Raw genomic sequence first — 15,168 nt, forward strand, 5'->3', positions numbered from 1 at the left:
ACAATATGTACTAAACACACTCGCAAACTAACAGTTGCTGAGCAATAAATACGTGGCACATGGCTGATTAGTTAGGAATGATACCATTATACAGTACCTCTTACAAAAAAAAAACGCCGACTTTGCATTTTGAACTATACTTTCAACATGTTTCAACATTTGTTCGTTTTTTTTAACAGGCTTCATAGCAAGTCTCAGTGGTACATTTCATGCCTACCAATTCAGATTGTAGCTGTTTACTTGAGAAATAAAAGATTGTGGAAAGACGATGAACTTGAGGGGTAGAGTAGATCAGAGAGAACTGTGCACGATCAAGCAAATTCTCAAGTTTGTTGAAAGTCCATTGTTGTCGTCTTCCACTGATGCACTGTAGAGAGACTGTTCACTCGTCATTGCACTGGACTAACTTGTACATCTCATTATGCAGTGATCTTTGCTATGTGACTCACAACTTGTTTTCCAGAACTCGCGAGCAGCATTAGTGCTGCCAGCTCAAGGCGGATCCGAATCGTGTCACTTCTGCGGCAAGAGAGTTTATCTGATGGAGAGACTGAGCGCCGTGGGCAAGTTCTTCCACCGCGGCTGTTTCCGTTGCGAGTATTGCGGCACTGCCCTGCGTCTCAGTGAGTACTCCTTTTCTCGGTGAATTCTCCTTGTCGGTGTGTTTTAACTGCTCCAAGAACATGTTGTAAGGTAATATCCTTTTTTTCAGATAATTATCAGTTCGATCGAGAAGGAAAGTATGGAAGCCGTTTCTTCTGCATGCAGCACTTTGGGATGCAGGGCAAGCCGAGAGCAGTGCGCAAAGGCGAGGAGAACCGCTCTGGTCGTGATAAGGAGAACATTCCCGCCAAGAAAACTCCTGTTAAAACACCAGAGAAGGTACGTACTTCCAAAGCTTCTTCTCCTGGGTTGAGTTGATGCTACGTGTGGAGATGGCCCAGTTTTAGAGCGGGACCTATGTGGAGGGATGCATGTTTCTGTTTTGGTTAGTAGTGTGAAATGTGAGTAGTAAGACATATACAACACACATACAGCTCAAGCCTGCAGCCTAGCCAGGAATCAAACCCATTCAGCCAAGGAGCCAAACTTCAGTAGTATAGGTCACGTGGTTGTCATCCTGTCTGGCTCCATTAGCAAGGCGATGCGTTCGACCAAAATGGTAAGAACCTTGTCTGCGGCAGCCGAGACTGGGACGAGAGTAGAATTCAAGCCAGCGAAATTAAATACCCAAGAAGTGTGATGGGAAAGACAGGGTGAGAAACAAAGATTTTAGAAAGAAAGTCAGAATAGAAAACCTAATTGAGAGAATTGATAGGAATAAATTAAGATGATTTGGACATGTAAAGGTGATGTAGGAGGAAAGAATACCTAAACAGATGATGAGATGGAGGGAATGAGAGTGAGAGGGTGGATCAGTTCAATAAAGAGGAGTGCAAGAAAAGAAACCTGGACTGGGACAAAGTGATGGAAGAGGAATTGGTGGAAGGAGAGAGAAAGATGGAGAAGTGCCATAAATGCCCCGACCTGACAGGAGCTGGAGGAGGCCACCTCTCTCTCTTTTTTTCCTGTTATATAACTACTATTCACATTCCCGCTCTGTACAAATGAGTGTCTTCTGAATATGTTTCAAGAAGATTCCAAAATTTTGTAATTATATTTTGTATGTTCTGACAATTTACCTTAGCAACTATTACCCGTGGCTGCTCATTGCATGTTGTCCATTCCACCTCTGGCCCGAGTTTTCCTCATCTTTACTGGCACAATAAATGAGCTGAATGGATTCAAGGGAATAGAGCGGCTTGTCAGAATTCCAAAAAGTCCAAAATCACCAGTAACGAGTGACATCTGAACATCTCTGAGCACCATGATGCGAGTTCCGTGTTGCTGCAGCTGGAAATGACGGAGGAGCTTCATTTGCCATTGATGGAACATGGGTGTATATGTATGTACTGATTCATGATTCTTGCTGTTTGTCGTCAGCTGTTTAACATTGTTCTAACACAGATGTTTTTTGAGGACTCTAGAATTGGGATGAAAATGTGGAAAACCAGTTCAGAATTGCCAGTAGTGGAGTAAACATTGATTTACAAAGGAGGGCGTTATGTCTAAAGAGCACATGGCTCTTACAGTATGATAGCAAAATATAACTTAAGGTTAATGAAAAGTGAATGATGAACTCTGTCAAAAACTTGGTTTTGTTTGCATTTATTTGTCATAGTGCATTTTATTTGTTCACTTACAACAGACCAAGGTTCTCAGCGGCTCGCCCGACAAGCTGGACACTGGGCTGGTGCCCCGCAATACACCCGAGCGAATAGAGTTTGAGAACCTGGCCGGAGCGGCTTCCGACGTGGAGGAGGCTCCCAGCGAGATGGACGAGGATGAGTGGACGGACCGGAACTTCGGGGCCTCCGCTGCTGAGGGTTCCAGCGACTCCTTGTCGGATATGAGGTAAGAATTTTAGTGTCTTGGAGTTACTTAGGTAACAAAATCTGTGTTCAACTTGTTTTATCATCATTCTGTACTCACTCATTTAATTTTTGTATTGAAAAGGTGGACACAATAATTTTAATCTTGAAAGAGTTTACTCACTCATTTAACCCGTTAACTGGGGAGCATGCGAGAGAGAAACTCCACTCCAGGATGAATTTTTGTAACTCGAAAATAAAAATTCCAAGAAACGCTCCAAATTTTTAAATACTTGATACATAATTATTACATATATCCTAATTCTGATATAGAAATTGGTTTTTCACCTATTTGTTAATTTTTGCAGGTTTTTTATTTTTGGAGCATATCTTAATTTTCATATTAATTTCAGGAAAATGATAAAATGTGTGCACTGGAAATACAGTTCGTCATATACTAATCTACAAATTAGCCGGGCTGAGTGGCTCAGACGGTTAAGGCGCTGGCCTTCTAACCCCAACTTGGCAGGTTCGATCCTGGCTCAGTCCAGTGGTATTTGAAGGTGCTCAAATACAACAGCCCCGTGTCGGTAGATTTACTGGCACGTTAAAGAACTCCTGCAGGACTAAATTCTGGCACCTTGGCGTCTCCGAAGACCTTAAAAAAAGTAGTTAGTGGGACGTAAAGCAAATGACATTATTATTATTAATCTACAAATTTCTAAAATAAATACCGCAGTTGAGATAAAATACATTTCATGCAGCGTTTGCAGTCTCGGTAATAATTTGAGCGTAAGTACATGCAATTGTGGCCTGGTTCTAATCGTCTTCTCATGATTATTATTTCTTTATCTTTATCACTAGGGCTCGGATGTTTAGGAAAAGTCATATTTTTTCTTTGTCTCTTTTTTCTTGTCTGATTGCATTTCGGTGATTTTCATTTGTCATATAAATACATATTTTGGCCATTTTTTCCATAAGGTCATATTTTTAGCTATTTTAGTAGAAACGTCATGTTTCGGTCATATTTCTGCGGTTTGACGACAGCTGTAGGTGTGCAAAATCATCTTCAACTTACCGAATGCGAGCTAGTGTTCACAAAACTGCTTCTTGGTATCACGCTGTTGATACAAATGGAATACCCTTTGTATACAATGAAGGTCATAGACGTCACCCTAACAAACCCGCTGTACTCTGCAACCCGGTCGACCAGGTAGCGACAGAAATAATCTGGAAAATCCTGTCCCATCAGTGAGCTAATTACTTCTGGTAATTGCTCACTTGTCTTTATGCAGATATTAGAACCTCAACCTCCTTTCACTTACACAAGCGTCAGTTTACAGTAAATCGTATCCCAGCACACATGTCAGTATGCCTAAGGAAAAGCCTTCTACTAGTGTTACGTTACGAAGCTTTGTTAAGGAATGTGGAGAAGAATATTTTGGTACAGACGGTTTAGTTCTATTTTGCAAGTTGTGTGAAGTGAAAGTCATGGATGAATAACGTTTTAATGTGCAACAACATTGTAACACGGCAAAACATAGCAGCAATGTCAAACGACAACATGTCGATAAGAAGAGGTAACCATTCATATTCGATAAAGCCGTTACATCTTCAGCGATGGACAGATGTTCAGAGTTTTCAAAGGAACTTTGTGAGATGATGATGTCTCCAAACATTCCTCTAAACAAGGTGAACAATCCTCATTTCAAGAATTTCCTGGAGAAATAATGTGCATTAAAAAAATCTGTTCCTACACTATCAACACTGCGAAAATACTATTTATCGCGTTGTTATGAAAATAGGCCTACTCTAAATCAAATACGACACAGCGTAGCAGACAATAAGATTTGGATATCTATTGATGAGACGACAGATACTGCAGGTAGACATATAGGGAATGTAATAATTGGAACACTCCGTGTTGATTGCCCTGGGGATATTTGGTACTAATCTCAGAAGTTTTGGAGAGAGCAAATATTTCAACGACTGCAATTCTTTTTTATAATGCACTAAAAATTTGATGGAAGGATGAAATTAAGCAGGAAAACGTTCTTCTCTTTGTTACTGATGCTGCTCCGTACATGGTGAAAGCTGCTGAAGGCCTCAAACTGTTTTATCTAAAAATGATTCACGTCGCTTGCCTTGCGCATACTCTGCATAGGGTGGCAGAAGAAATTCGTGGAAATTTTCTTGAAGTTGATAAATTAATAAATCTAAGGCCAATTTTTTTTTTAAAGCACTACTGCGGGTTGAGACTTTCAAGGAGTTAGCTCCTTCGACATCACTCCCTCCACAGCCAGTTCTTACTAGGTGGGGGACGTGGCTCGATTATTGCGACTACTCCACTATAAGAAACATTGTTAATGGCTTCAACAAAGATGAAGCTTCTTCTATCAAGATTGCGCAGGAATTGTTTTCCAACAGTTTGTCAGAAAGTCTGGCATATATTAAGTCGAACTTTGGAATTATATTGAGTGCAATTATTCATTTAGGATCTGCTGGCTTAGTAACTCGTGCAAGTATTGAAATTGTGAGAAGTGTTGAAATTTCAGTACAACAATCATATGGAATTGTTGGTGCCGGTGTAAAACGGAAACATCAAAATGTGCTTAATCAAAATGATGGTTTTCACCATGTGTGCAAGATAAATGATGCTCTTAGAGGAGAAGGTACCAGTACACTTCAAGATGAGTACATACTCGACAGCAGTGATTTAACATTATTTAAATGTGCACCAATAACGTCTTGTGACGTAGAAAGGAGCTTCCCTTCTTACAAGAATGTGTTAAGTGATAATCGGAGGTCTTTCGCGCCGGATTTTGCACTATAGGCTCTGACGCCCTACCATAACGTATTGAAAGACATCTACTTAATTCGTTTCTTGGTACTCAATTTAAACTTCAACGCATTTGAATAATGTTAATGAAATCTGGGCTTAAACGTTCCAAAATATATATTTTTAAATAGATTGATTTCTAGTTTTCTCGTTTTTCAAACCATCAATGCAGGGTGCAAACATGTCTTGACTTTTAAAATGTTCTGTGATTTCTCGTATTTCAAACCACCAATGTAGGGAGCAAACATGTTTTGACTTTTAAAATGCTGTGTGATCTGATAATCTTAGCGAACTTAATGCTCTATAGGTATGTATTCTCAAAAGTTTGATAAGTGAATAATAACAGAGTGAATAACTGCTGCTCGTGTATATTCAGAAAACTAATATTAAAGTAAGAAGAAATATATTAGTTAACAAATATGTATCAGAGAAATTGCCGTTTCGATTTATAATTTATTTAAAATGGCCATATTTTGATTAATCCTTTTCATTTCATTCATTTTGTAGTTTTTACATCGTATTTAGTCACTTTTGAGGTCATATTTGCTTGCTTATTTTGGCTATTTTTAGGTCTTAAACATCCGAGCCCTATATATCACAATAAATTTACACATCAGAACTGATTTCACTGATTATATTATTTACACTAATTACACAGTTTGCACCTCATGCACTTTTTTTTTTTTTTTTTTTTTTTTTTTTTTTCATTTCTTGTATGTGGTAAGCAAGGAAGCATGGAGCTGCACAGAGAGCGACATCGCAATGGCTCCACCTGTACTGTAGATGGTTTCACGTCTCTCCCTTTTCCCCAGACACACCAAGCACCTCTTCACACCATGCTGTTTTTTCCCGATGGTGGGCTCGCATCAGAAAAATGCCTACCGCTGAATCCTTCTGTGGAAGCAGCAGAAAGTGGTCTAAGTGAAAGGACAGGCATAGCTTCAGAGGGGGATGATCCTGTGTACTTCTTGAGGATTTTATCAACGAGATGAATTCTGAACTGCAGGTGATAGAATTTTCCTCCATGTTGTCGGAAAATGATGAATGAATTGAATTCCATGAGGTCCAGAAGATGCCAGAAAATTTTCTAGTATTATTTTTTGATCCATTTCCTTGCTGTGGAGTATGTAATGACATACTGATTGGAAAGATCGACTCACTCCCACCCCCACCCCCACCCCCACCCCCACCCCCACCCCCACCCCTCCATAGAATCATTGTAACCCCACTGTCGGCAGCCCTGAAAATGGTTTTCCGTGGTTTCCCATTTTCACACCAGGAAAATGCTGGGGCTGTACCCTAATTAAGGCTATGGTCGCTTCCTTCCCACTCCTAGCCCTTCCCTGTCCCATCGTCGCCATAAGACCTACCTGTGTCGGTGCGACGTAAAGCAACTAGGAAAAAAAAAAGAGAATCATTGTAGTCAGTGCAAACTACACGTTTCTTTTTTAGTTTCGTCCTTTCCACTGATAAGGACAGTTCATATTTCTGCATCGTGGGTTCTATTGAGCAAGCAAACATCTGTCTTGTCCTTCCGTTTTTAGAACCATGAGTTTCTTTCGATTAGCAGCTGATACCTCTCCCTTTTTTCAGTTTTTACTGATACGTTCCTTAGGGAGATTTTTTCGGTTTGTTTTTACTATACCCACTGCGTCAGTATTTAGGTCATTTAGCAGGGCTTCTATAATAGGTGTCTATTCCTATCAGGTATCCTTGTTTTAGAAGATTACCTGCCAGAAAAAAAGAAGGAAAAAACAACCCAATGGCGCAATGACCCCGAAGGGCCATGGCCTACCAAGTGACCACTGCTCAGCCCGAAGACCTGCAGATTATGAGGTGTCATGAGGTCAGCACGATGAATCCTCTCGGCTGTTATTGATTATCTATATAGGGCACGCCATCTCACCATCAGATAGCCAATCAATTATAATCACGCAGGCTGAGTGGATCACTAAATTTTACACTATTGAGAATCTTCCACCGTTTTGATACTTTATTTTGCCTTTTGGCAAATTTTTTATTTATATGTTAACAGTACATGTTTCGTTCCTTGTTTAGGAACATCCTCAGCTGTTATAATGGCTTAGGTGAATGGTTAAGATTTTAAAATACATAGATTTACAAATACATTGATTCACTTAAAAACTAAATACGAATTAAGATAGATGATATTGCTTGTTGATGATGATGATGCCTGTTGTTTTAAGGGGCCTAACATCGGAGGTCATCGGCCCATAGATGATATTAAAAAAACAGTGTGGGGTTAGTGTGTTACTGGTATGAGAGCAGATGATTACATGGTTGATTGACTTAAAACTATGTCTATTCATTAGAATAGTTGTTCAAAAAATTTTTCACTTTGTTACATAAAAAGTCTGTATGCAATTAAAATTCTTTAAAAAATGTTTGACTTCATAACATTGTTCGAATTGTTGAAAGTTTTTCTTCCTTTCCTTCCAGGTAAGTTGTTGTATGTTGTGCGCTTGCTTATAGTGCTTTTGACTGAGTCTAATGTGGAAACTTTTGGAGCTGATTGCTGATCTATTAATGTGAAGGGAGCCTCGTTTCAAATTTCTGAAATGAAATAAAATACGGTAGTGGGAATTTGTTCGAAAGCTGTGTCTTTGCGTAATATAGAATGTATAAAAAAGTTCATTTACCTTGCTATAGCTGAATTCCGATTCTACTGTGACCCTGGAGGGACGTTTGATGCTGCTTTGCGTCTGGTGAAGTAATGGTGTGTGTATTCCATTGTATGCTCCTCCCTACGGTTACTGTGAACTGTGAACTTAGCATATTTGTCTTTCTTTTTCGTTTCGGGTGTTAGATTGGTTTGCAATTTTTGTTTGAATTTACCGATTATTTTGTTTATTATCTTTGGTTCGAAACCGTTATACTGGGCTTGTTTGCGAATAAAGAGCAGTTCTTTTTCTCTTTCTGTGTGTGTAAGGGGTATGTAAAACGCTCTGTATATGTAACTGTAATAAGCTGACCTTTTTTGCGATTCTGGGTGCAATGAGTAGTTTGTTATTGTGGTGGGAGTGAAATTAGGTAACCAATTTACTCAGAAAACATAATTATAAGATCGCATTTTCAACCAGCAACAACACGAAGCAAACATTTTTTAATCACAACAGTGTCAATTCCCTAGGTAAAAACAAACACTCTGAATCAGGGGTTTATAAATTAAAGTGCCATCAATGTAAAAAAAGTTATGTCGGACAAACTGGGCGCAGTTTTACTGTAAGATACCAAGAACATGTCAATGCCGAAAGACATAAAAAAATTTCTGCGATGGGCCAGCACATGAGTTTAACGGGACATCAATTTACAACCATAGAGCACGACTTAACTATATTACATAAAATAAACAAAGGAGCTCTCCTTAATACTTTAGAAAATCTATATATTTATTTAGAACAAAAAAGTGATCAAGACAATAACCTCAATGAAACTATTGATAATAGAAACCCTTTATTTGAAGGGACATTATCAAGTCTCGAAACATTAGGCAAAAGACACAATACAGATAGTAGAAGAATGAACAAGACAGAGCCTCCGCCATTTTGTACATCCCCTCTACCCAGCCCTCCCAAAGTTGATGCCGTCACTGTAACCGACACGCCCCTTCCCCTCTCCGCAGCCCCACCTCCCCGTAGGGAGGAGCATACAACGGAATACACACACCATTACTTCACCAGACGCAAAGCAGCATCAAACGTCCCTCCAAGGTCACAGTAGAATCGGAATTCAGCTATAGCAAGGTAAATGAACTTTTTTATACATTCTATATTATGCAAAGACACAGCTTTCGAACAAATTCCCACTACCGTATTTTATTTCATTTCAGAAATTTGAAACGAGGCTCCCTTCACATTAATAGATCAGCAATCAGCTCCAAAAGTTTCCACATTAGACTCAGTCAAAAGCACTATAAGCAAGCACACAACATACAACAACTTACCTGGAAGGAAAGGAAGAAAATGTTTCAACAATTCGAACAGTGTTATGAAGTCAAACATTTTTTAAAGAATTTTAATTGCATACAGACTTTTTATGTAACAAAGTGAAAAATTTTTTGAACAACTATTCTAATGAATAGACATAGTTTTAAGTCAATCAACCATGTAATCATCTGCTCTCATACCAGTAACACACTAACCCCACACTGTTTTTAATATCATCTATCTTAATTCGTATTTAGTTTTTAAGTGAATCAATGTATTTGTAAATCTATGTATTTTAAAATCTTAACCATTCACCTAAGCCACTATAACAGCTGTGGATGTTCCTAAACAAGGAACAAAACATGTACTGTTAACATATAAATAAAAAATTTGCCAAAAGGCAAAATAAAGTATCAAAACGGTGGAAGATTCTCAATAGTGTAAAATTTAGTGATTAAATTTTGATACGGAAAATGAAGCTGATTACTTGCAAGGCTGAGTGGATCTCGAACCAGCCGTCAAATCCAGGTAAAAATCCCTGACCTGGCTGGGAATCAAACCTGGGGCCTCCGGCCGAGAGGCAGGCGTGGAACGCCTACATCGCAGTGCTGGCATGATTATTGCCAAGGTACACACAATTCTCTTCAGCTTGGAACACTGTGATACATCATTGCCATGGACTTAATTATTGAGTTACGTTGATTTTTCCATTGTACCACAACATATTCCGTTTTTGCTTCGCAAATTTTTTCAGATTCCGTTCTGAACGGGGACCTTTTCTTTGGCATGTAGACCTTCCAACAAAGGTGACCTTTCCATAGAAGAAGGTTTTCATCTATGGATAGCGGGTCATCCGGGATGTAAGCCTCCTGAAACATTTTCACAAAGTGATCGAAGACTGGCTTCATTGTCGAAAAATGGAGAAATTTCAATAGAAGGAAAAACCTCGTAAAATATGGGCGTGGCTGATAACAAAAAAAGTAATGCTCCATTGTAGGTTTGTGGACAATCCCTTGAAGAAGCAAAAGCCCGGATAAAAGTTTTATTTCATCTCTATTACTTGGAATCCTATATTGTTCCCTACTTCTTCATTTCATTTTGCTCATCACTGTTTTCCCATGGATTTTCTGTTGAGCATAAATATTAGTTTGCTCAGCAATATAGGCCTACTGACAGATAATTTCATCCACTAACAATTCATAAATATCCTCTGGAGTCTTTACTTCCAAGAACTGTCCTTTTACTCCGGGAATTAATTTTACAGGAAATCTATTCATTTTCTGTCCATTTTCTACCCACGTAACAGGCCCTGGCATGTCACTGCCGTTTGAGTCTGGCTGTCTCTCCCTATCGTCACTGTCGTCATTTGAAGTGCCACTTTCGAACCTGCAAACTTTCGCTTTGATAGCACCATAATGTTGCCCTGTATCACCTATGCCTCCTTCTCCAAGGAATGAATTTTTTTTTTTTGCTAGGGGCTTTACGTCGCACCGACACAGGTAGGTCTTATGGAGACGATGGGATAGGAAAGGCCTAGGAGTTGGAAGCAAGCGGCCGTGGCCTTAATTAAGGTACAGCCCCAGCATTTGCCTGGTGTGAAAATGGGAAACCACGGAAAACCATTTTCAGGGCTGCCGATAGTGGGATTCGAACCTACTATCTCCCGGATGCAAGCTCACAGCCGCGCGCCTCTACGCGCACGGCCAACTCGCCCGGTAAGGAATGAATTATCTTCACTATTTGAATGGAAGTCGCTGAAGTCATCGTCCTCATCACTACACTCCAACATGTCGTGTACAAGGGAGCGCAAGCTATCTTCACGTAATTCTTCAACCTGATGTCGTTTAGAAGACATAATTATAACTGAAATATACTCTCATGAAACACATAACAGAAGTGCAACACATCTATAAATTCAAATTTTACTCTTTGCCACAATTACTCTTTTGATATATAAAACACTTTCCAGTCTCAAAACACTATAAAGCATTCAAGTGAGCACATAGCAAGAACGCAGCTGATTAGACTGTATACCATCATAGGTTATGATTTTCATTTCCGTGTTGATGTATAACTAATATAATAGAGTTAGAGGGATGTTCCACCGTTCAACACAATGTAAAATATTTGAAATTTATTAAGCGAGGACTGGTTTTGACTCCCTTGCAGTCATGATCAGTTTTTTTTTTTAGATAATCAAATCAATGGGAATCTAATAACAAGCATCATGAGGATTGCCTACATACATCTCAGTAGGTTGACATAAAACATCATGACAAAATTATACATACAATGGCAATTGCCTAAATACCTATCAATTGAGATTTGTTAGGCATGCTTCCTGTCATTCGCATTACTGGTATGTCAAATGGGAAGGTATGGTAAATTTAGATCTCCCACTACAATCACATTCCTTTCCATGTCCTTTCCCACATAGCTGATTATCTTATCAAATAATTCTGAATCAGCGTCAGTGCTACGCTTTCCCAGCCTGTACACTCCAAAGACATCAAGTTGCCTATTATCTTTAAAAATGAGCCTTACGCCTGGAATTTCATATTTATCATCGTTATCCTTTTCGTAGCTTACAAATTCTTCTTTCACCAGAATGAATACTCCCCCTCCTACCATTCCTATCCTATCTCTACGATACACAATTCTGTTCCATGAGAAAATTTCTGCATCCGTTATATCATTTCTAAGCCATGATTCAACTCCTATTACAATAGCTTACAATTACTTACAATAACAATTACAATTACTTAATCCTGTTCCTGTCTTTACAATAGAGAGAGAGAAATGCATTTGCAGTATTTCTGCTTCCCCATTTGGAGGCTGCCAAAAAGACAAAGCTTACATGAAAATTTAATTAATAATTACATGGGTCGTTTATAATGTCTATAAATGATAGGTATACCATAGTAAAGCCTTCTTAATAATAAAACAAAAAAAATATTAGTCAATAATTTTGAAATGTATGAGGAATTTCACACTAACATTTTTTTTGTCATCCCTACTTGACTTCCATATCCCTGTACCCTTATCACCGCTCCCTAGGCCACCCCGTTTCCGTGAATGTACCTCCCTATAACCCTTCTAAACAATTTTCATAACTTATACGTACCACTGCAGTTTAAATGAAGGCCATCTGAGCACAGATCTTTAACTCCTACCCACTCATTAGGATCTAGAAATCCCACTCCCAGTTTTCCACATACCCACTCCATAGTCTCATTTAAATCCCCATCACCCTCCAGTCAGTATCCCTTCTACACAGTATTCCACTAATAACAATCTCTGCTTCCTTAAACTTCTCCCGTGCTGCATTTACCAGATCCCACACATCCCCAACTATGTTGGTACTTATCCTGCTTACCTTACGTTGTTGGAACCAACCTGAAACACTACCACCTTCTCCTTCTCTTCTACTTTCCTCAACATCTGCCTCAACCTAATTCCTGGATAACACTCTACCCTGGTTCCCTTTTCTCCACACACTTTCCCTACATGTCTAACAATGGAATCTCCCATGACGAGAGCCTCAACCCTACCCACCTCATTTGATTCCCTCTCCTCTTAGTCAGCCCTATCTTTCCTGACAGGTGCAGAAGTTACTTCCTCCTCCTTTTTCTCCCTCCCATGACCCTGTTCCACCTGTCTTTTCCTATCCTTTACTCTACAGTACATTTCCCTTTCCTACCTTTTCCCTTCCTCCTACTTCCACATTTCTCAGCAACTGTTCGCTGTTCCCCATCTTCCTTCTGTTGTTCTACCGGCAGTGACTCGTACTGATTTCTCACAGACACCTGTCCTGAATTCTGATCCTGAATAGAGCCCTTAGCCTGCAGCCTCTTTCCCCTTAGAACATTCGACCACCTGTCTTCTACAATTCCCCCTTTTCCTTCCCATCCCTCCTTTATACCTACTGTATCCTGTACATTGTTTGAGGGAGGCCTGCCTTCCTTCCTGTCTTCTGAGAGAATCCTAATTATCTCCCTCAAACTCTCCAACTCCTCCCTCATACTCCATAATCTTAATGCCTTGCCACACCCACAGTTCATACATTTGCACTCCTTAGCCATTCTTTACGGAAAAATGAAAAGAAAAGGAAAAATAAATAACTTTTATGTGCAAACAAAAAATGAAAAGAAAGAAATATTGTCTAGGACAGTACACAAAGATCACACGACAATAAGGTAATTAATATACTACTACACTACAATACTATTTATTTGTACTGTATTATTATCCTTCAACACCCTAATAGGATAAAAACTGCCATTAATTACTGAATACTGAAAAGAATGTACAAGAATTACACAATTCTAAACTGCAGTAAAACCTATCCTAATTACAAGAACAGAATTCTAGTAAGACAGTTTCTACAGATAATTCTACTATATTATACACATATTTTACAATAGAATAAGCACGCTAATTTCTAATAAGTTACTACAATACACTACAACAATTTTAAACTATGTTCAGACGTATCCTAATTACAATCTGTTACTACTAAGCACAATCAGAAATGAAAATTGCAAGTTTGTAATTTGCACACACTACTCAAAGATTACCAACAAACTGAATGCGTACACAGATTATTATTAGTACTATTTTATCCTACTATGCTCTAATAGATACACATGAAAGATTCACACACAAAAGCACACACAAATATAGCAGGCTAGATACTATCTAAATATACAGTATTTACACTACAATTCTCAACTGAAATGTGGTTATATGATTGTTACAGCTGATGGATTACTATTATTTTCCCTACTACGTGGGACGGAGAGTAAAATTGTCCTTAAATGCTGAAAAATAAGAGGTTGTCTACAATAATTTGTCAAAGATACACCGTGGACTTGATCTGCAATATTATTGGGATATAGGAATTTGATTATGGACTTTTACTTGATGAATAAACGAAGGTGCAAAGTCAGCAAATTATCAAATACAGTAATCAGCGGATTCATGTATTTGATTACCCAGCAACAGTGTTTTCTTTGATCTCGTTGCAATGCAACAAATGGTCGCCAACATTCCATATTGGACACTTACCATACAGTAGGATTGGTTTTTTGTCACAACAGTGATTTATAATCTACGAGATACTTGATTGTGTAATCCATATTTTGTATATTGAGTTACACCATGTGTGTAATATGTCTTACGTTCCTTTTGAGACGCATTTGTGTATTGACTAAGGTAGACCAGTTGAATATTTTTCTTATGTTATTCTTTATCAAGTCTGAGTTTACTTCTTGTTCTCATTCCTTCAATCTTACCCTCCTGTCGTCTGCTTCAGTACTCTTCCCTCTTCCATTCTCTTATATTCTCAGCTTTATTTCTCACCATTCCATCTGAAAGCATCCTCTGTTCTAACTGTTCTTTCCTGTCTTTGTTATCATACTTCTTTAAAAAAATCATCTCACTGGCCTGGATTTTACTTGCATGTCTTTTCTTCAGTTTGTCTCCTTCAGAATTTCATCCTTTGACGTTATAAGAGGTCATATTACCCTATTATGTATATTGAAATACCCTGGGGTATAAACAGTGTTTGTGATGAGCATATTAAAAATGGTTTCTTCTTTAATTCCTTACAGCAGCGATTCTGAAGAGGAGGAAGGTGCAAACGAAGTGTTCGAGGAGGCGATGGACCAACCTCTGACAGCTGACGAAACGCGTCGCCTTGCAGAGACCTGGACCAGACGGTATTCCAAAGCGACTCCCAAGGGTTCGACTGCACAGAACGGAGAGACTGGCAAACAGGCGAAGGAGTGTAAGCCCAGGCCTGGAGCTGCTGGGGACGAAGAGGAAGAGGACAGCGACAGTCTGTACGGTGAAAGTGACGAAGAGCTGAGCTACCACGAGTACGAGAGTGATGGTGAGTGGTTGCTTCGAGGTCTGAGTTGAGGTGGGCTCTGAACAGTTATTGTCTAGTATCATCTGAACTTCATATACA

The 15,168-nt window shown here is 39.0% G+C and overlaps 1 protein-coding gene across 8 annotated transcripts in view; it reads left to right on the forward strand.

Annotated features, from left to right (window-relative positions):
* Mical (Molecule interacting with CasL) overlaps window positions 1–15,168 on the forward strand; it is a 688,331-nt gene that overhangs the window by 515,750 nt on the left and 157,413 nt on the right. For all 8 annotated transcript variants that reach the window (XM_067156726.2, XM_067156729.2, XM_067156731.2 and 5 more), the window contains 4 exons: window positions 464–623; window positions 713–882; window positions 2,249–2,454; window positions 14,810–15,090. In XM_067156726.2, the coding sequence (XP_067012827.2) occupies window positions 464–623; window positions 713–882; window positions 2,249–2,454; window positions 14,810–15,090 (817 nt within the window). The remainder of the gene's footprint in view (window positions 1–463; window positions 624–712; window positions 883–2,248; window positions 2,455–14,809; window positions 15,091–15,168) is intronic.

The sequence above is a fragment of the Anabrus simplex genome, chromosome 12 (genome assembly GCF_040414725.1).
Source record: "Anabrus simplex isolate iqAnaSimp1 chromosome 12, ASM4041472v1, whole genome shotgun sequence".
In the NCBI taxonomy this organism is placed as follows: Eukaryota; Metazoa; Arthropoda; class Insecta; order Orthoptera; family Tettigoniidae; genus Anabrus; species Anabrus simplex.